Below are 22,646 nucleotides of genomic sequence, written 5' to 3'. Positions count from 1 at the left end.
TACCTACCGCTGACCATTAACTGAAACGTCTATTGATTTAAATGTATAGCTTTATAATTAGTTACATTCAAATTTTGTAAAGTCTTCTTATAACATTTTATTAGAAAATATTATAAGAGTAAACTAAAACATATTTAAAAAATAAAATTAATTTAATATAAAGTTATTTTACGTTAACTAATCGGAATTTGCAATTGAATTGCATTGAATTACGTGTAACCTAGAAACCTAAGAGCTCTGTAAGCTGTAATATAACAATAAATTTTATTTTGTTGGTGGTTCTAAATAAATAAATATATATTCTAACTATTATAGTTGCGTTTTAAATATTATGTGGCCAATTAAATCAATCGAAGACAAGACAAGACTTATTATAATATAAGTAATTAAGTTTGATTTTAGTCAACAATAAAAAGCTTACTTGCTATTAATATCCCAAATAGTTTCAGAAATAGGATACTAGCATATAATTAATGCGAACGTAGTTTCCTTGTAAGCGTTGGTCACTGTTTCTGAGTCGTTCACAAGCTCCTACTACATATCTGTTAACAGCGCGTTCTTATCTTAAAAAATAAGCACTATATAAAGGCTGTTCATTCTTCGACAGTCATCAGTTGTTTCATAGCAATCAAACAATACAACATGTTCTCCAAGGTGAGCGGCAGTCAATAAACGATTTAGTTTTAATTATTTACTATTTTATGTTAATTTTTTTTTTAATCATTTTTTTTTGTTTATTTTTAGGTAGCAATTTTCGCTCTGCTTGTCGCAGTAGCCCACAGCAGTGCAATCCATGGCGGTGACTACAACAGCTTCTCCTATGGAGTTTCTGACCCTCACACCGGTGACGTGAAGAGCCAGCACGAAACCCGTGTCGGCGACAACGTGGTCGGCCAGTACTCTCTCTTGGAGTCCGACGGCACTCGCCGCACCGTCGACTATGCTGCCGACGCGCACTCCGGCTTCAACGCCGTCGTCCGCAAGGACCCGGCCTACATCGCCCACGCCGCGCCTGCCGTCTACGCCGCACCCATCGCCACCTCTTACGCTACTCCCGCTGTGGTCTCCGCTCCTATTGCTACCTCATACGCCGCTCCCGCTGTGGTCTCTTCTCACTTGGCGTACGCTGCCCGCGTCGCCCCCGTAGCCTACGGTTCCTATGCCTCTCCCCTCGCCTACAACGCGTACGCCGCCGCTCCCTTGGCTCACGGAGCTATCGCTCCTCTTGCCCACGGCTACGCCTACGGTGCCCATGGTCTCGGTTACGCCGGTCACCACTACTAGTTTAGTTTAGGACTCCACCACTGTGATCTTAACGAACAATAAATGGCAAAAGTTTAAATTGTGATACAAATACATAAAATATCCCAATGAAATGGGATGGAGAAAATGTTTATATTTTAAGCAACTGAAGAAACCCACTTTTATTCATGTAAATATTATTTAAAATAAACCATGTATAAATAATATGAGTTTTGTCATTTACTTTTTCTTATGCAATATATTATTGCATTAAAAATACGAATGAGTTTTATGAATATGCGCATCTTAAGGATTTGGTTTCATAAAAATAATTTAGAATATTTTCAACTAACTAAATGGCAAAGACCTTACCTATCACTTAAAATCGACTATATCCTTGCCCACGGTCTCGGTTACGCTGGTCGCCACTACTAGTTTAGTTTAGGACTCCATCACTGTGATCTTAGCGAACAATAAATGATAAAAGTTTAAATTGTGATACAGATTGAAGAATATCCCAATGAAATGGGATTAATGATACAATTATACATCAACGAAATGTCATGTAAATATTATTTAAAATAAAAAAATGAGTTTTAACATTTACTTTTATTTTAAATGGTTCTTTGCAATAAATAATTACATCGAAAACATTAAAAAACTCAGGTACCTAGTATCACCTAGTGTTATTTAGAATTTATATTAATTATAACATGTTTCAAACAATTTGCATTCTAATGTTCAATTGAAAAGGAATTAAAAGTGATTTATTATTAGATTTGTATCAATTTTCTTGATAGAAAATGTAAAATATTTTTTTTTCAATAACAACTCATTGTATAATAACGTTAATCATGTTTAAATATTAGGTCCTTACATATGAAATTGGCGTTTTGTGCGGGAAGAATATAAGGTCAATTTTTTTTTGTAAAAAATATTTAATTAATCAAAATATGCATTATTGTTATCCATGCACTTTTGCCATCACAAAGGTAGTTCATTTATCCCTTTACTAAAAAAACCATGGGGGCGAGAATCAACAAACTCTTTGAAGGCGGTTTGGACTGCCGCATCGGAGTTGAATTTTTTTCCTTGTAAGAAGTTGTCCAAATTCCGGAAAAAATGTTTGGTTTATAGTTAGGTAGATTTTCATTACTAGGCAGCTTCACAATCAAAATTTTTGGAATGCAATTTTTTGTGCTTTGTCTCTATCTTGTTTTGTGTCAGTTCTGAACTGTTCAGTGTCATTTCTTACCAACTTAAACTAACCACCACGTCGCTCAAATGCGGTTTGGTGAATACACAGGTGGAGGATGTTCATCCGACGCATGTTGGTTTATATTTTCCTTCACCACCAAGCACGAGACGATTATATAGATTATAATAAACATAAATTAAGCACATGCAAATTAGTGTCACTTCCCTGGGTTTGAACCAGCAATAATCGCTTAAGATCAACAACTGGACCATTTTGGCTTTGTAACACTTTTAAAACTTATGAAAGTGAAAAATGCCTAAATGTTTTAAGCGTTTTCTATTAATTTAACTGGCGTTTATATTTTGCAATTAGAACCGTTAGTTTTAGATATATTATGTGATTTTTAATAGAAATGTGATAAAAATAGCGGTGGGCGAGCTTTGATATGAGCACAGTATAGAGATGGCCTAATTGTTAGAACGTGTGAATGAAACCCGGGCAAGCACCACTGAATTTTCATGTGCTTAATTTGTGTTTACAATTCATATCGTTATTGACGGTGAAGGAAAACATCGTGAGGAAACCTGCATGTGTCTAATTTCATTGAAATTCTGCCACATGTGTATTCTACCAACCCGCATTGGAGCAGCGTGGTGGAATAAGCTCCAAACCTTCTCCTCAAAAGGGAGAGGAGGCCTTAGCCCAGCTGTGGGACATTAACAGGCTGTTCATTTTTTTTAATATCTTGAGGCTTATTTATTACATTCGAAGTCGGGTTAGTTACATATTATAATGGTCATTTATTAAAATATTTGTTTTTTTTCTTTATTGCCTTTGATAATGTTGTAAAATTTTGTAAAACTCTATTATATCCTCAACAATATCATATTTTTACACGCTAATGTAGATATAAGAAGTGTTCAATAGCTAATAGTAAGCTCTAGTAATTACTCATTTTGTTTTTTTTGCAATATACATTACACTGATAATTTTTTCTTAAACTCTGATTTAAAAATATGAATTAAACACAAAATAAATGATGACCACCTTCTCTAATCTAAAATCATACATTTTTTTTTCGGAAATAAGATAGAAATAGTGTTTTGTTTTTTAAATAATAAGCTGTCCTAAGTGTATATCGTTACCAATATGCGTATTATATCTTAATATAAATATATAATAATTCTTGTATGTTTATAAGTTTTTCTTCCGTCGCTCACAAATGGTTCAAACGATTTACCTAAAGTGTTTGTATTTAAGGTTTCGTATTATAAGTCAATCTATATAAGGTGTCTCACAGAAAAACGCACTTTATTAATAAAAAAAAACAAATATTAAAGCCGAGTTCTTTCACCCGATCACTTTTTTACATAAAAAAGTTTGAATATTTTGTACCTAAAGTTGTCATACACTTAGTATTTATATTATTATTATATGTATATGTGAAAAATAAAAATATTGGCTAAATTATTAAATTTCTTCGACGCGTTATCGCATAACGAACTTTATACTTTATAAAAGCTTTAAATAAATATGATATAGAAAAATGGTATAATAATAGAATAAAAATAGTATAATAATAAAAATCAATATATTTTAAAGGCAGCGTATTTTATTTAATGACAAAATAGCTTTTAAAATATTTTTTTTTATGACAAAATAACTTTTTTACCACAAACTTGTATATTCAGTTTGTAATACTTAATTATATACATACATAGTAAAGACACGAAATGTTTAGACAAAACAAACGACACCTTAAAAGGTGAGTTCCTTGACCATAAATAATTTAATTGCTATTATCACACAGCGTTTTAAAGTTACGCCACTTACGAAACTGCTAAAAATATACGATACATATTTAATGAGAAAGTGTTTTTTTTTGTTAACGTTGGTTACTGTACATAAATCCTTCACAAGTTCCTGCTACAAATCTGATAACAATTACTCTCATATCTAAAAAAGCACTATATAAAGGCTGTTTATTCTTCGACAGTCATCAGTTGTTTCATAGCAATCAAACAATACAACATGTTCTCCAAGGTGAGGGGCAGTCGATATACGAATTTGTTTTAAATTTTTACGATTTTAGATTTAATGAGTTTTTTTTTTTTAAATTAAATGTTATTTTTAATTTTTAGGTAGCAATTTTCGCTCTGTTCGTCGCAGTAGCCCACAGCAGTGCTATTCACGGCGGTGACTACAACAGCTTCTCCTATGGAGTTTCTGACCCTCACACCGGTGACGTGAAGAGCCAGCATGAAACCCGTGTCGGCGACAACGTGGTCGGCCAGTACTCCCTCTTGGAGTCCGACGGCACTCGCCGCACCGTCGACTACGCTGCCGACGCGCACTCCGGCTTCAACGCCGTCGTCCGCAAGGACCCGGCCTACATCGCCCACGCCGCGCCTGCCGTCTACGCCGCTCCTATCGCCACCTCCTACGCCGCTCCCGCTGTGGTCTCTTCTCACTTGGCGTACGCTGCCCGCGTCGCCCCCGTAGCCTACGGCTCCTACGCCTCTCCCCTTGCCTACAACGCGTACGCCGCCGCTCCCTTGGCTCACGGAGCTATCGCTCCTCTTGCCCACGGCTACGCCACCGGTGCCCACGGTCTCGGTTACGCCGGTCACCATTACTAGTTTAGTTTCGGACTCCACCACTGTGATCTTAGCGAACAATAAATGGTAAAAGTTTAAATTGTGATACAGATACATAAAATATCCCAATGAATTGGGATGGAGGAAATGTTTATATTTTAAGCAACTGAAGAAACCCACTTTTACTCATGTAAATATTATTTAAAATAAACCATGTATAAATAATGTGTTTTATCATTTACTTTTATTTTTTTGTTATTTATTTTATGCAATATATTATTGCATTAAAAATACGAATAAGGTTTATTAATATGCGCATCTTAAGGATTTGGTTTCATAAAAATAATTTAGAATATTTTGAACTGACTAAATGACAAAGACCTTACCTATCACTTAAAATCGATTATACCGTTTTTGATGGTTCAAAATTTAATCTATTGAGGTAGTTCACTATCACCATGTGATTATATATTTGTTTTAGACTTATAAATGCTTTTAAGCCGAGATTTGATGTAGGCTGGATATCAGCCGTCCAAACATGTCTGATGAATTAGTCATATTCTTACTTGCTATGCACCGTTTTCAGTTTAGTTTAAATTGTAAAGGTATTAAACAATGCTAGCTGAATGTTGTAATTTTCAATCATACATGATCTTATCGATACTAGAAAACGTGTCATTTAAGGATTTTTTTATTTGTTTTAGTCGGTCGTGTACATTGTGGTATATTATATTACAAATTATTATGCGCTTAATTTGTGTGTATAATTCATCTAGCTTGTAGGTGAAGGAAAACATGTGAGGAAATCTGCATGTGTCTATTTTAATATAAATTCTGCCACATATGTATTCCACATTGGAGCCGCGTGGTGGAATAAGCTCCAACCTTCTCCTCAAAAAAGGAGAGGAAACCTTAGCCCAGCAGTGGGACATTCACAGGCTATTACTATAGTTACTATATTACAATAGAAATACAAAAGAAGAAATAATTTATCAAAATAAATTATTTATTCACTTGCATATTAATATTTTAATATCATAAGTTTAGGCTAACCGGTTTTGTTAATATAGCCGTATCCAGATATATAAGATATGTTTTAAAATTTAGACAAAGTACGAGACCGCGGATCGGCAAAAGCAGCGTAGGGCTCCCTCCAGCCAGATGGACCGATGACCTTAAGAAGGTGGCGGGCACCGACTGGATGCGGAAGGCGGAGGACAGGGAGCTTCGGCGCACCTTGGGAGAGGCCTATGTTCAGCAGTGGACAATGATTGGCTGTTGATATATATGATATATGGAAAAATCATAAAGGAATTCAGTTTTATGAAAAAATATGTTTTGTTTTGCATTATTTAATAAGCTAGTACTTTTTTGAATTCAATAATTATATTATTTTTTAACTATTAAAATCAATTATTAAATATTTTCATAATTGAAACAGAAAATATATGTTTCTCCAGTTTGAATTTAATTCAAAATTCTTAAATATTTTTGATGTGTAAGTTATGGTAGGTATTTTAAAAAGTAACTTTTTTCCGATAATGATTAAAAAGATAGTTTGATCATAAGACGAAATAATTATACTAATTCATCATGCAAATTAAATGATATAATATTACACATAGGACTAGGCCAACATTTTCATTGCTATTTAAATTGTGTCCAACTTGTCGGACGAAAGCCTTGTGTGTCGTCGGTAAGTCGGAAAAAATGACACTGGGTTTTCTAAACTATTTAATAAATAGGCAAATAAATGGGATAGGGTGTTATTACCAGTTTCACTTCACAATAACTTTAGTTCAAATTATTTGACACAATTTGAACCCTTATCAAAATAACAAAAATAATTATTGTCGTTGTCAACGGTATGATTGCACAGCAACCGTACAGAATTCGAACGTTCCGTATTCAAAAACGGGCCGTTGGGTGCACTTCCTCAACAGATCTGTCTCATGATGTGGGACGAATGTACGATAAGCTATTGGTGGAATACTGGTGGTAGAGCTTTGAGTACTGATGGTAGGGTTTTGTGCAAGCTCGCCTGGGCAGGTACCACCCAGTCCAGTCTACCGCAAAACAGCAGTACTTGGTATTGTTGTGTTCCGGTTTGAAGGGTGAGTGAGCCAGTGTAATTACAGGCACAAGGGACATAAAATCTTAGGTCCCAAGGTTGATGGAGCATTGGCTTTGTAAGCGATGGTTAACATTTCTTACAATGCCATTGTCTATGGGCGTTGGTGACCACTTACCATTAGGTGGCCCATAAGGTCGTCCACCTTCCTATTCTTTAAAAAAAAAAAGAAAATAAAGCCACCAATCGCATATAGAAGCCGTTGACTCTGTAAGAGATCTAAGAAGCTCAGACAAAATTATGGGAGGCGTCACCTTCGTGTTTGTCGGTGACTTTCGTCAAACACTTCCTGTGGTGCTGAGAAGAACACGTCCAGTTATACTTAAAGCTGCTAAAAACCGTCTCCTTTATGGAGCTCTGTACATTTGATCGCCTTAAGAACAAATATAAGACCCGCTTTGACGGGAAAATAAACGAACGAGATAGTTTTACTAAAATATATGAGTTTCTTTTTTAAATAAACTATACCTACATAGTTATTTACTATGATAGATAATACTTGCTCAAAGCGGACGAAATCGAGGTGGGCCGCTGGTAAATAAATAAAACAAATAACTAAGCCTAAAAAAAATTAGTAAAAGATGAGCTGAAATTAAACTTTCTGGATTATTTCATAATTTTCAGCTTCATTTAATGTATGAATAAATCTTTTAATTTTAAAGTGATTCGACGAGTTTTTCAGCATAGATTTTCTTGACAATTCTTAGAAGCATTCTAATCAAGAGGAGAGGAATGCGTTGCCCAGCAATGGGTCATTTACAGGTTACCTTTTTACTTTTTATTTATAAAAAAAATAATTTTTAAATGGATCATCAGCATAATGTATTTCCTAAGAGAAAAAGATAGGATTATTAAATATATCCTATTTACTACCTAAAAATTGGTTTCGGGTACGACTAATAAAAATGTACTCGCTATCATAAGAGTACATTTTGTGGGCAAAAGTACGTTAAGAGATGAGTGAGTAAATTGGTCAGTCAATGACTGAATGTAATTATAATATTATATGTAATGTTTTTAAATTTACGCAACTAAAAATAACTTCTTAAAAAATTTAAAAGTAACATTTTAATAAACTACACATCTATTTAAAGCATTAATGAGAAAGTAGTTTCCTTGAAACCGTAAGTCACTGTGTATGAGTCCTTCACGAGTTCCTGCTACAAATCACTGCGTACATATTTTTAAAAATAAGCACTATAAAAAGGCTGTAATTCTTCGACAGTCATCAGTTGTTTCATAGCAATCAAACAATACAACATGTTCTCCAAGGTGAGGGGCAGTCCATATAAGAATTATTTTTAAATTTTTACGGCTTTAAATTTAATGAGGTTTTTTTTAAATTAAATATTGTTTTTAATTTTTAGGTAGCAATTTTTGCTCTGCTCGTCGCAGTAGCCCACAGCAGTGCCGTCCACGGTGGTGACTACAACAGCTTCTCCTATGGAGTTTCTGACCCTCACACTGGTGACGTGAAGAGCCAGCACGAAACCCGTGTTGGCAACAACGTGGTCGGCCAGTACTCTCTCTTGGAGTCCGACGGCACTCGCCGCACCGTTGACTACGCCGCCGACGCGCACTCCGGCTTCAACGCCGTCGTCCGCAAGGACCCGGCCTACATCGCCCACGCCGCGCCTGCCGTCTATGCCGCTCCCATCGCCACCTCTTACGCCGCTCCCGCTGTGGTCTCTTCTCCCTTGGCGTACGCTGCCCGCGTCGCCCCCGTAGCCTACGGCTCCTATGCCTCTCCCCTCGCCTACAACGCGTACGCTGCCGCTCCCTTGGCTCACGGAGGTATCGCTCCTCTTGCCCACGGCTACGCCTACGGTGCCCACGGTCTCGGTTACGCCAGATGGTGAAAAGTTGTATATTTTTACCAAAGTCATTAAAAAGCTGTGATTTATTATAAATGCAAATAAACATTTACGAAAACAAATAATTACTTCTCATTTTATATATTCGAAAATTTAATATTTCTGTAAAAAAATTGGTATAATTAATTACTTTCTAACAATAAACTTCATTTCAAAATATTACATGACATGTTTCGAAAAAAAAAACAAAAGATTTAAATTAAATTCATTTTAGAAATATTGTGCAATTTGTAAAGTAAATAAGACAAATTCTTAAATGGATTTCAAATGTATTTATATAGATTATCACTGACCTATAAGTTATAAATGTATTAAATACATAGTTATTTATCTCAAGCTTAAAACGAAATGTCAATGTCTGTGTTTTAGCACGGATCGAAAGTTACGATTACAAAATTATGAAAACAGATTACAGTACACGATACTATAATTTCGTTTTAGTTTATTTGAGATATCAATTAAAAAGTATAAATATAAAATATTCTGCTAAAGACAATATATTTTATGCATAACATATGAGTGGAGTGGAGTGATTATCTGGTACTCACCAGCACCTGGAGTGTTCCGACCCAGTAAAAAGTAGAACTCAATAAAAAGTTATTGGTCTTTGAACCAAGGATCATGGGATCTGCGTTCTTATTAGTGAGTCATTAAATTAATGGGCCAGTCAAAAATATGTATAAAGAACGCAGGATGGCCAATATCAGAATTATTCAAACGATTAATTATTATTAATAAATTTGATAAGTGTTTAATTTAACGAATCAAATACACAATTCATAATCATCATCGATGTTGATTCTCTAATATATCACAGAAAGACACACGTACACGCACACAAATAAGTATATCACTGAATTAAAACAAAAGAATAAAGATAATGTCGACCCAAGATGATCGTTTCGTTACCATCGACCCGACGCTTCCCTAGAGCGTTGTCAAAATTCACTCGAAGCACTATTCCGACAAAAGAAACTAAAAAATATGTCATAATAAAAAAATATGTCATAAAGCCATCTAAACCAAACATTTATGTAACTAACAATTATTGATGTTTATTGGTAGAATAATATGTAGAGAATAATAAGTATTGTTGTTTAGCGGTAGAATATTTGACGAGTGGGTGGTATCTAAGCACTCATATCGTGGAAACGTGATATTGTGTGTGAAAATCGAAAGCATGATAATTATTTCAAGCATACTCGTACGTTTGTACGGTTCCTTGATTATGTCCTCGTGATTGCTATTTAATAACTATTAGGTCAATATTAACTGATGTTTCTGTCCTAATATTGCCATAAAATTTATTAAAATTTGCAAATTAATAATCATTTGAAATAATCTTAAAAGATAACGATCTTCATAACGTTGCAAAAATATTATTATGAAACTAGGCGTAAGTACAGCGTATTAGTCTAATTAACAAATGATTTAATTAAACTCGTATTTTTAAAGATTGCATTATTTTTATAAATTTGATTTTTATTTACATTAAAACATAATGTATTTTAACATTACATAAATAAATATTATTAGATTAATTTCTTTCTTCACAAAGATAAGATAAATATTACTAAAATTATATTTTCGTTTATTAACTATTTCGTTATTCTTTTCATTGGAAATGAAATTGTATGTACTTGAGGATATTGCGTATAAATGAATCATTATTATTATAATATAGTCCGTCGTATAACGCGTGATTACTGTCACCGACTGCTGCGATGTCGACTTGTCCGCACCGTGATGATGGGAAGGGAATATAACCTCTCTAAACTAGGGAAGCCTTCCTTAATCTAAACACAATAATATTATGAATAGTTACATAAAATAAATTTTGAATTTTTTTAAATGCATATTTTTTATCTAATTCAGCAAAAGATTTTTTGTTAAGTATGGATGTAGGAAGTAAGGATTTAAAAAAGGATTTTATCAATATTTAGAATGAAACTACAAAAGGAACAGACTATATATACATGACAGTTTTTTTTTGTGGAGTTTTACTTGTAAAATAAGTCGCTGAAATCAAATCAATGGTTGTTAGGTATCTTATAAAAATATCATGATGATCGGTCAAGTAGTTAAGACGTAAAAGCGTAACAAAAAAAAACACCTTTCTTTCATATTTATAATATTAGTAAGGATTGTGAGAGTAATACCGATATGTTATTAAAAAATGTAAGGCATATAACCGTCACCTTAGTTACCTTTGAAATGCGATAAGTAGAAATAATAACTTCAATAACTATATACGGAAGTACTCAGGAGCAATGTTTAAAGGCATTTTTTTATCTATAGGAGTATTTTCTTTGTTTATTTTACTTAAAAATACATTTTATCATTCAGATTAAGTAGCTTGGTTCTATTTGATTGTTTAATGTAGGCGTGTAATGTCAGTGACCCTAGTAGATGACAGAAAACTATTTATACTGTTTTCCTATTTAGTGCACAAAAACATTTAGCTAAGCGTCAAGGTTGAATGAGTGGATACTGAGTTCCTTTTCATATTATCATAATTGCATAATTTCCTCAAGCTAGACACTGGTTTTGATACAAAGTTGAACGTGTGAATTTATCTACATCGCGCCTGCAGCTGCAGAAACTTAGTGTTAATATTAATAAGTTTGAATAATAATATTTTCTTAAATTTAAATAAAATGTGCTTTAAATAAAAAAGAGACGTACTTGTAAAAAGTTTTTATTTGATCACAGCAAGTTCATCATTCATCATTCATAACCATCGTCAAAATAATTAATTAGATAGGTACATAAATAAATTCCTATATCAATGTCTAGTAGTGTCCGAGACCATGAGCGCCGTATGCCACAGCACCGTGAGCCAATGCACCGTATCCATGGGCGAGGGGAGCACCGTATCCATGGGCGAGGGGAGCACCGTATCCATGGGCGAGGGCGGCACCATATCCATGGGCGAGAGGACCAGCAATAGCTCCATGAGCCAGAGGAGCGGCGATGGCACCGTGAGCCAAGGGAGCGGCGATACCTCCGTGAGCTACTGAGGTAGAGGATGCGGAGTAAGATACGGCGGGAGCAGCAGCGTACGCGAGAGGAGCGGCGTGGGCGGCGTATGCGAGAGGTGCAGCATGAGCCAAGGGAGCGGCGGCGACAATGGGAGCGGCATGAGCTAGAGGAGCGGCGACGACGGCGGGCGCGACGTGTCCGATGAGGGCAGGGTCTTTGCGTACAATAGCGTTGAATCCAGAGTGAGCATCAGCGGCGTAGTCAACGGTACGGCGGCTGCCATCGGACTCCAAGAGAGAGTACTGACCGACCACGTTGTCACCGACACGGGTTTCATGCTGGCTCTTCACATCACCGGTGTGAGGGTCGGAAACTCCGTAGGAGAAGCTGGTGTAGTCGGCACCATGGATAGCGCTGCCTTGTGCAGCGGCTACCAAGAAAGCGAGAACAACGAACTGGAAACAATATAGAAATTATCGTGAGCTGACATGTTTAAATACACGAACACTTTTTCAATATCAGTTAAAGGGCTAATGCCCTATTGATTAGAACTTGTATTAAAAGCTAGGTTCAATTATTACCTTAGCTGCCATTTCGAAACGTTTGTGTTTGTTGCACAGTAAACTGAGAATGATAAGTCCCGACCACAGAAGGGCTTTTATACAAGTCCCGTACAATCATTCGGCGCTATTAATAGGAAATAAATGACAGGTATGCCTTCTAGGTCACACGAAGTGAATGTTTTTCAGAGTTCAATTTCGTTAGCAAACAATTATTGAGTACGCGGAACTTAATCGGGCAGTTCGCTTGCCGGACAACGCTGGCGGTTACGATTACCTTAACAATTCAACTTATAATGTTTAAAGGAAACTAATCCATATTAACGTCATTGACCGTAACAATGTCCGTTTCTATTGACCTTCAATGTTAGATAATTTTATAAAATATATGTAAAAAGTAAATTAAGATTATAATCGAATATTATTTACGAGATAACAGATTCTTCAAAATAAAAGATTTAGTCGGAAAAAGATGGTTTTATTATGTACAATATTTACATAGAGTTTAAAATATAACGGTGTTAAAATAGGATGGCGAATTTAGACTTGTATTTAGTGCTGGAAGCATTTTGTCGTTATTTAGTAGTAGCGTCCGTAGGGGTAGGAGTAGGCCAAAGCGCCGAATCTGCCATATGGGTAGGCAGCAGGGTAGCCGTAGGCAGAACCATAGGCGTAGGGCAGAGAAGCGAATAAAGCAGGGTCCTTCCGGACAACAGCGTTGAAACCTTCAGCACCAGCAGCATAGTCCACGGTGCGGCGGGTTCCATCGGATTCCAATAGAGAGTACTGTCCTTGCACATTGTCTCCAGCGCGGCTCTCCACTTGACTCTTGAAGTCACCAGTGTAAGGATCGGCTACGCCGTACGAGAAGCTCGAAAGGTCGGCGCTTACAGCTGCCACCAGAGCGAAAAGGACAACGAACTGAAACAATAAAAAATTAAAAATCAATTTAACACAGCCATTTAGAACTTCTAAAAGATAAAAAATAAATAATACAAAGTAATGAGATCATAAAAAATAAAGAATACAGAGTAATGAGAATCATATTAGGTATATTTAAAGAAAAATTGAATTATTGTTTGTGTTTTATTAATTATAAATCTAGTAAAATATAAAAATTACCTTCGCAACCATGTTGTATGATGAGTGTTGTGACTACGTTGATGAGTCCTGTGATTGTGATGCTTTGATATTATTTTCATTGGCTTTATATATTGATCCAGTTCTACTTTAACTTGTTTTTTAAAAAAGAAATTCAGGAAACGTCTAAAAGTCAAGATCATTCGGACGATGCACCCAATGAAATGTCTCAGTGTAATGTTATCGATGTATGCTTACGAAGCTTTCGATACTGCTTTACTTGATTACTACCACATTGACCTTGAGTACATGCGCATAACATAAACATATATCGTATATTCCAGAATTGAAATGTCAACCTAAACGTCAATAAACGAACGTTATGACTTCTACACCCTTCAATATCTGTTATCATATATAAAGTCTCACTTTTGTCTACCTCTATGATGTGGTAGATAATATGAAACATATAATAGAATATAGCTGCCTCGTTGGTGTAGTGGCTTTATGTAAGGCCGCAGACCCGGTGGTCCTGGGTTCAATTCCCAGGTCGGGAAAATTCTCAGTAGCAGTCCAGAGTCTGGTAGTTGGAAGTGTGAACACCCCCGTGCCTCGGTAAGCACGTAAAGCCGTTGGTCCTGCGCCTGAACTATTTCCGGTCGTCCGGTCGGCCGGTCGGATTGCCGTCCCATCGGATTATGAGAGTAAGGGAATAGCGAGTGCACCTGTGTGCACCTGCACCACACACTTGTGCACTATAATATCTCCTGTGTAGTTGTCTAATCTCTCTTGAGATTGACAGCAGTGGCCGAAATCGGTCTGGAGGACATTATTATTATTATAATTAAATATTTTTAAATATTAAATTAAATATGATTTTACAATCTATGAATTGATTTTCTGAAATCTAAAATATTTTTCCTTTTATTTAATAACAGAACCGACTAGGCTTAAGAGCACGTGAATTTTAAGAGAAGGTTGCGAGTTAAAATCTGGACAAACTATACTGATTAAATGTTCTTAATTATTAAACTGCTAGATAGCTTTAAGCCTTCTCTCTAATAAAGGAGGAGACCTAATCTGAACATTGGGACATTTAGAGGCTGACCCACTATCTGCTGCCAAAATTCATGTTTTACAATCACTGTTCCATCTTGCCTTCAGTTTAGTGTCTGTTAAATGTATTTAATTTTATACCTTATTTAGATTTGGAACATGAATAAAAACGTAAATAACTATATAAATAATGAGCAGAATGTATTCTCAGACGTGATTTTATTTGTCACTTATATTAAAATTTATTTTCTAAAGATTATAGCTTTGATTTTAAGGAAAAAAATATTATATAAATTAACGAACAACAATATATAAGAGCAATTATAAATGAAGATGATCACCGTGTTTATATCTGTAACTAATTATTTTCTAATTGATCGAAAATGAAATAAAATGGAATAAATAATAGAACATATCATTTGCATACGTTTATTTTTAATATCAAATAACAAACGAAATTTAATAAATATTATAAAGTTAATAAATATGCAATTGTCATTCGATACAATCGTAAGTTGTAATTCAATTTATTTTGCTATTATCACATTCAACCAGTTTTAGCCGATATGTCTGTTAATGTCTGCGAATATATTAAATAATGCTCTTGTTATAGTAGTATTAGTATCAAAAATGGTCCATTAAAAATAAAAATATTCTTCCGCTACGTTTCAGCTCGTGTAAGATCACGATCAAAGGGACATGACAAAAAACCGATAAGGCGATCGCTCGTGCCGGAGCTTACAACCAGTCGGTTCGATAAACACATTAAAACGAGTTCGATGGCAAGCTACAAGAACGATATAGTTTATCCGCAGCCGATAAACATTAGACGGTAACCGCTTAGGAAATAAATGCAAATAAATTGAAGTTAAAATCGATTCCGGGTCCATTTAGTGCTATGCTCGATATTCTAACTGCTTAGATCCAAGGATTGTGGCCGTTGTGGAAGGAGGGGTGAATGATCGAGGTCCTAATGTTGGTGACGGGAGCGACTGTAACGCTTTGGCTTGGTACGTTTTGGGGCCATCCCTGTGTACTGTAAGAAGCGGTGCTCGCTGTGTTGTATTGCATCTCCTGGCTGTTTGGTGACCGAGTGGTTTCTTCTTGTACGTTATATTTCCTGTTCGATTCCTGATCGGCTGGTCTGCCCTGGTTGTTCACAGTCGCTAAGAATCCCGTGTGGTCATTGGCACTGTAGTCAACAGTCCTCTTTATACCATCAGGTTGGACCAGAGAGTACTGTCCAATGACGATATCACCACGTCTGCTCTCATGCTGACTCTTAACATCTCCAGTGTGGGCATCGTTGACCTCATATGCAAAACTGTAATTGGGTTCAGGGTAGTGTCCGAAGAATAACGGCGCAGACGCACGATGCAAGACCATGCATTGTGCAGCCATAATCACGACACAAAAAAGAACGACCTGGAATAATAATATTTATTTTATCCTTTACAAGTACATATTTATTGAAGTACCATATAGTATTTTATTACAAAAGAGATCTTTACGATCGGAGAAGCCATCTGATGTTGTATACGATGGGTTAAACTTAAAACATGGATAGCAAATAAGAAGAACTCTCATTATAAATTTGCAGATAAAGGTTCTATTATTTTGTTGATATTTATTAAGTCTGAGTTTATTTAATCAAAAATAGTCTCTATACACTTATGCATAGGAATCAAATCAATATCGAATATACATGTTATTCTATACTGTTAAGAGTGAAAGGGTTAACCTTTATGGACATAAGTACATGAATTTTACAATGAATTAAAAATAGCATTTATTATGCCAAAATTTATATCTTTGGATTATAAAAAATGGTTTATGTGTAGCGGATATTCTTAGAATAAAAATATTATTTTTATAACTCAGTTAGCTTCGAAAAGCGATACAATTTGGATAAATGAAATTGATATTTCTGATATAGTCGTAGAGAATTGACCAATAATAAATAAGTGTAATGCTTCTATATTAAATAAAGAATGATTTTGTCTTTAAATTTCATAGTAAGCCATTTCACAGGAGAAGATGCATTTGTACCAGCTTTTTGCAAGTAGTACTTTATCATTTACTGTTGATAAAATTGTAAAGGATTATGTAAAATGTAATGTAAAAAGTTACATCATTTTACACAAAATATTTCTGTTCCATATTTTTAGGACTTTAGAAAATTACAAATATAATTTCAAATAATTGATATAATATAAACAATTGACCTTACCTGTTGCATCATGTTGAATAATTAGTTGAGTTGATATTTGTTGATTCTTGTTTTGATGTCAAGTGTGATTGCAATCTGAATATCCCGCAATTTATATATGAAGAAATGAAAAATAACACCACGTTTCGTAATGAGGATTATATGTCTGAAGGAAGTGGAGCGTTAGATATTCGGAGTCTAGATACTGGTAACCCAATAGTGAAGGATTAATCATAGTGGCAAATGTAAAAATTAATTTATTTGTATGACTTCTGTTATTACCATATATTGGTTACATCTTTAGGATATTATATTAATAGAAAAACAATTAAATACATGTTTTTATGAAAACAGTTTGATGACTGTTGAGGATTTCCTTCGATTAGAGCCAATCTTGGGAGCAAAATCAGGTCATGCTTACCAATGGAATGCATTGTCATTGGAATTGAACCAATATGTAAAATTTCAACTCATTAGTATAAGAGGAAGTGGTTCAAATTAAAGTCTGAAATTAAAAGTAAAGGTTTGATCTATACATACTTGAATGTATAATCAAAGGAAATAAGATTAAACACGGAAAGAAAACATGCAAACGCACAATTATGCTATTTTCGGGATATAACTGGCTTCTCTAACAACTATCCTGTGTGCTTTTCTTGTAAGTAAATATTCTAATATTAATAGTAATTTTATTTTATTTGTATATTTTAATATTAATAAATCAATAAACAGGGTCTTGACATTATTATTATAATGTTACATAATAAATACTGGGTGTTAGGGATTTGTGCAAGCCCGTGTGGGTTTGTACCACCCACTCATCATATATTCTACCGCCAGGCAGTCAGACTTAGTACTGTTGAGTTCCGGTTTAAAGGGTGAGTGGGTCAATGTAACAACATCGCATCTTAGTTCAAAAGGTTGATGGCGCATTGGCGTTGTTGTTAATATTTTTTACAATATGTCTATGAGTATAGAGAGAATACTTTTCCAAATCTTCACAAAGCCGGCTGGAAAAATATCAATTCTTCGCTTACAATGAAAATATTTACTTCCAAGATCATAGCATGCATAAGTTATTACACTAAAATGATACTATAAATAAAATTAAAACGAGAACTTCCTTTAGCTTTTTAAAGATAAACATGATGGGATTTTATTTTATTCTTGATATATTAAAAATGAAAAACAACATCATCCGTTGAAACAAAAGATAAAGAGGCACAATCTTAAAAAGGTAAACATAAATTACCGGATGTTTTGAGAGCATAAAGATTCGTACCGAGTGTGATGCAAGATCTTATGCAACTCTTAATGATGCCACTGAACTTGGTATTCAAAATAACTTGACCGTGGCAATGAACTTGATTACTGCAACGATGCCTCCAGCCATCAACAAAAATCTGACCTCTAACAGTATCGGAATCTCGTTAATTTGTTCAATGTAAAATGAATTTTATGCCGACGCAATAAATGATATGTTTACTTGTGTTTTATGTGAAAGTAAAATTGCTGCTTGTAAGCTTGTCACGGTTGTAGTCAAAAGATGACAGCGTTTAATAATACCACATGTGGTCCCCACCAATCCAAAACAAAAATAATGGCTGAATTTCGACCAATATATATTTTTTGTGCATTGTGGGTTATTTATTTTTATTCTGTTTGCAATGAATATTAAAATATATATTCGACATTTCTCAATGCTCACATGTTAAGTATATTTTAGATAAATTTGATTACTTTATTTAAATAAAATGATAAAAATAAAGTATTGTGAGGTAGGGTCTATGATACACATTTAATAAGCAAATCCTTATGATAACGAGCAATTACGTTCGTATGTGTGACTGTGTCTTTAAACTAAACTACTGAAGTGTTTCTATGAATTTTAAATAAACTTCTTATTTTTAAAATATGGTTGGCCTTATAATTTAATTATAATGATAATAAAATAAACGCCATATATAATAGTAATGTATTTATAAAAAAAGTCTCATACTTTTAAAATGTAATTTGATTATAAGTTTCAATTATAATTCTATTGACCTGTACCACACAACATTTTTAAATATCAGTATAATTAGAATATTTCACATTTGTTTCACGGCACATGATGTATGATTTAATTAAAATTGATATGTATTATTATGTACTTGTATGCTCAAACTCATTCTCGTTATTATTACATCATTTTGAATTATGATTATTGCGATCAGACACGGAAGATTTAAAGCTGACAGCGCTTGAAGATGCATTGTATGATTAGATAAACATATTATGTACTGAATTGGATGATATGTTTTTGATGTGAAATATCTATTTGCGCCCTTTGGGGGTAAGACGGTATTATCGGCAAACGATATGACGCTCTTTTATGCCATCATGTTACCAGGCGCAACATTTTTTTACTCCCTTGAGACATGGTGCGTTCTATATACTTCGTTGATATAAAATTATTAGTAATAATCAGAAAAAAAATATTTATTTCATTAAAGAAAATAATTTTTGTTTAATTAACTCCTATTTATTCATTCTTCATTATAGTACCATCTTCACATTTATAACCTTATATAATATACGTGATTTTGCTTTTTAAGAATAGCTCTAGAGTTTTTCAAAAATATTGCGTAGGTGTGGCCGCAGCTGTAGTCTCGCGTCGCGTTCGCTTTCCCTTTTCTGTGGTCTGCGTGTTTAATGCTTAATATCAAGGTCACTTAATAATAATAAACTTACTGGAGTAGCAGAAACGCATACGGATAAATATCGAGATTTGTTTGAGTATATTTTTTTTTTTCTGTTATTGAAAAAAATATTTATTGTTGCATAAAAATATGGCGTTTATGTCTCGTAAGCAGTATCATTAAAACTTTATATACTAGTTGTGGCCTTCGGTTTCTTTTGTGTTTATTTTAATTATACATATCTATGCCTATGTTATTAATCCAATCGTTGTCCACTGCAGGATACTATTCCCAAAGCGCGCGAAAGCTTCTCCGTCTTCCGCATCCAGTCCTGCCACTTTGTTTACGTCATCCAGACAAGTCTTCACGTAATGATTACATATAATAAAGATCATATCATTGTTTAAATACAACATGGAAATAATTCTAAAGAATACAATAACCAAACATTAGTGACAAAATAATGTCGTATAACATTGCATTAGGACAGTAGCTACACGTATGATTGACACTAAAATCTTGTAAAATGATTCAAAAGTCCTTGTACGTACTTGAATATATCACTTTGAGTGATAGATTTATTGTATTCATACTATGTAATATGTTGATTGTGATTCTTTCTGGAAATATAAAAATGCACATCAAGCTAATATATTCAAATAATAATAAGATATAACAAAAGCCCGGGCAACACGTATTTGAGATTTCGCGGTATCATATCCCGAAGAAAAGTGCAAAGAAGTCAGGTATTCCAGTGAGTACCAGTATACACCTCCCCAACTTCATGTGGAAAACGCATAAATGCGTTACTCTAGAGAGACAAAAAAATATCTCTGAGGCTTTGTTTTTTATAATAACTTTTTAACGATATATATATAGACGTAATTAGTTATTATTAATATTTTTCAACTTGTTATTCATTGTCATAGATGTATTTCATAGTTTCTGCCGACTTAACAAATAACTAGTTAAGTTAAACACATATGGCTGCACGGGAGCTTGGTGCTGGGAAAGCAAGCACCAAGAAAGTTCTAGAATGTCTGTGTAAATAGGTCCGCGTAACTGCTACTGGATTTGTAGTGGAACATAAATAACTGTTCACCACATTAACAAATACGTTCATGTATCACATATATCACATAATTTGTTTAATTTTAATAACTAACATACTCGTATAGTATATATAATGTGTTTGGTCATCTGTTTACGTTTTAAAGCGTATTTCTGTATTAATTTTTCAATCACGTATTTCAAAATTTATATAACGTAAAAGAAATCCTTTAAATAGTAAAAATTCAAATTTGTTTTTTCGTCCTTTAACATTATTATAAATACATAGTATCTTCTTATTAATATTTGATATAAATAAACGATGACCTGTGAAAGTTGTTAAGACCTTCAAATATTGATGATCTTCAAACGCCTGAAAATCTTTATAATTTGTAGCTACAAACCATCTCGATCACACTGAGTTTGAAACAAAAAAAAACATAATTAGATACAGATTTATAACACCTCTTACGTCAGGTGTAAAAAAATGCGGAGATGGCCTAGTGGTTAGAATGCGTGAATCTTAACCGATGATCGTGGGTTAAAACCCGGGCAAGCGCCACTGAATTTCCATGTACTTAATTTGTGATTATAATTCATCTCGTGCTTGACGATGAAGGAAAATATCGTGAGGAAGCCTGCATGTGTCTAATGTCATTAAAATTATGTCACATGTGTATTCTACCGTCCCGCATTGAAGCAGCGTGGTGGAATAAACTCTAAACCTTCTCCTCGAAAAGGGAGAGGAGGCCTTAGATCAGCAGTGGGACATTAACAGGCTGTTACTTGTACTCGTAAAAAATAAATCGACGCTAAATTTGTCATACTCAGAATTAGCGTATCATCTGTCATATCACTTGATCAGTTTTGAAGTCTACTATTGCTTTCAATTATTGTAAGAATAAAAAAGTCTAGTGATTTTATTAAAAAAATTCTAACTTCTAAATTAAAATGATCAATTCTTTACATACATATATTACAAATAATTAAATTACAACGCAAGAAAAGAACATATAACACAGCGTGTCAGAATTTTTTTAAATAAACAAAAACAACTCGTACTAAAGAATATTTATATATCAATTATATTACCCTGTTTTCCTTTATTTTTAGGGTTCCGCACATGACGGAGAGAACCCTCTTACTAAATCTACGACATCTGACCGTCTTTTTGTCTCGCAAGACTGTAATTACCACATTATAGTCAAAATTGTTTTTAGCTTATACGATTTCTACTACTTTGACATTTGATGGTAACAAGAAAATTAAGCACTGGAAGTGTTAGCGGATGTCAAAGCTTCGGGTGGGAAAACGGGCTGTATCACATTTAGTTTGGGTCGTTTTTTGACTGCACTAAGTAGGTCACCAACCTTTTGACACTGAAATTCAGTCACGGTGGCGGTGGGTAGTTTTAGAAGAGTTAATAGGTGGTTGATTTTTTACAGAATACTTGTAACTACTATAAGGTAAGATTAAAAGGTAAGAATAAATGCCCAAAATAATAAACCTCAAGAAAGCATTCTTTGAATAACATACTACTAGCTAGCTTCCCGTCCCAGCTTCGCACTGATAGAATAAAGGTCTAAATAAAAAGTTTATATTGAAAGACTGATATTAAAAAAAAAACGTGTATTTTTAGGCGAGGGCCTTTGTCGGCGTACGCACTTTGTCAAAGTTTCATCACAATCGAATGAATAGCTTACAATTTATTCATTTTTATTTATTAAGATTTTTCTCATGTATTTAATTAAAAAATCGATTATAAATTCGGTGGTAGAGCACTCGTGTTACCATCAGGTGGCCCATCTGTCCTTCCACCTATCGATTTATTATATAGAAATAAAATACAAGCAACAATATTCATCTCAAAGTATTGTGTATTCTATGTAAAAACAACTTATAATAATTAATGGTAACCTAAGAACCGGTATGTAATGCGAAACAAAGATACCTGTTATTTCAAAAACACCATTTTGATACGGAATC

At 34.2% G+C, this 22,646-nt stretch overlaps 6 protein-coding genes across 7 annotated transcripts; 3 read left to right on the top strand and 3 right to left on the bottom strand.

Annotated features, from left to right (window-relative positions):
* Positions 1-626: 626 nt before the first annotated feature.
* Positions 627-5,262, top strand: LOC126781253 (larval/pupal rigid cuticle protein 66-like). Of its 2 annotated transcripts, none has more exons than XM_050506147.1 (3): positions 627-654; positions 745-1,288; positions 5,085-5,262. In XM_050506147.1, the coding sequence occupies exons 1-2, from the start codon at positions 643-645 to the stop codon at positions 1,282-1,284; spliced, it is 552 nt and encodes a 183-aa protein (XP_050362104.1). In that variant the 5' UTR covers positions 627-642; the 3' UTR covers positions 1,285-1,288; positions 5,085-5,262. The 2 variants fall into 2 exon arrangements, with proteins under 2 accessions (XP_050362104.1, XP_050362105.1); XM_050506148.1 differs by lacking the exon at positions 5,085-5,262 and adding an exon at positions 1,683-1,792.
* Positions 4,458-5,262, top strand: LOC126781258 (larval/pupal rigid cuticle protein 66-like). Its single transcript, XM_050506153.1, has 2 exons — positions 4,458-4,483; positions 4,582-5,262. The coding sequence occupies exons 1-2, from the start codon at positions 4,472-4,474 to the stop codon at positions 5,077-5,079; spliced, it is 510 nt and encodes a 169-aa protein (XP_050362110.1). The 5' UTR covers positions 4,458-4,471; the 3' UTR covers positions 5,080-5,262.
* A 3,152-nt stretch (positions 5,263-8,414) lies between these two features.
* LOC126781259 (larval/pupal rigid cuticle protein 66-like) lies at positions 8,415-9,027 on the top strand. The gene is made up of 2 exons (XM_050506154.1): positions 8,415-8,440; positions 8,536-9,027. Exons 1-2 carry the CDS (start codon positions 8,429-8,431, stop codon positions 9,025-9,027), a joined length of 504 nt encoding a protein of 167 aa, XP_050362111.1. The 5' UTR covers positions 8,415-8,428.
* Positions 9,028-11,724: 2,697 nt separating this feature from the next.
* On the bottom strand, positions 11,725-12,831 carry LOC126781249 (larval/pupal rigid cuticle protein 66-like). Its single transcript, XM_050506142.1, has 2 exons — positions 12,606-12,831; positions 11,725-12,479 (listed from the first exon to the last, which is right to left on the bottom strand). Exons 1-2 carry the CDS (start codon positions 12,615-12,617, stop codon positions 11,835-11,837), a joined length of 657 nt encoding a protein of 218 aa, XP_050362099.1. The 5' UTR covers positions 12,618-12,831; the 3' UTR covers positions 11,725-11,834.
* A 221-nt stretch (positions 12,832-13,052) lies between these two features.
* On the bottom strand, positions 13,053-13,860 carry LOC126781262 (larval/pupal rigid cuticle protein 66-like). The gene is made up of 2 exons (XM_050506157.1): positions 13,707-13,860; positions 13,053-13,505 (listed from the first exon to the last, which is right to left on the bottom strand). Exons 1-2 carry the CDS (start codon positions 13,716-13,718, stop codon positions 13,164-13,166), a joined length of 354 nt encoding a protein of 117 aa, XP_050362114.1. The 5' UTR covers positions 13,719-13,860; the 3' UTR covers positions 13,053-13,163.
* A 1,438-nt stretch (positions 13,861-15,298) lies between these two features.
* On the bottom strand, positions 15,299-17,000 carry LOC126781257 (cuticle protein 19-like). Its single transcript, XM_050506151.1, has 2 exons — positions 16,951-17,000; positions 15,299-16,145 (listed from the first exon to the last, which is right to left on the bottom strand). Exons 1-2 carry the CDS (start codon positions 16,960-16,962, stop codon positions 15,639-15,641), a joined length of 519 nt encoding a protein of 172 aa, XP_050362108.1. The 5' UTR covers positions 16,963-17,000; the 3' UTR covers positions 15,299-15,638.
* Between the last annotated feature and the right edge of the window lie 5,646 nt (positions 17,001-22,646).

This window comes from Nymphalis io, chromosome 3, assembly GCF_905147045.1.
Source record: "Nymphalis io chromosome 3, ilAglIoxx1.1, whole genome shotgun sequence".
Classification (NCBI taxonomy): Eukaryota; Metazoa; Arthropoda; class Insecta; order Lepidoptera; family Nymphalidae; genus Nymphalis; species Nymphalis io.
This window is presented reverse-complemented; position numbering and strand designations above follow the sequence as displayed.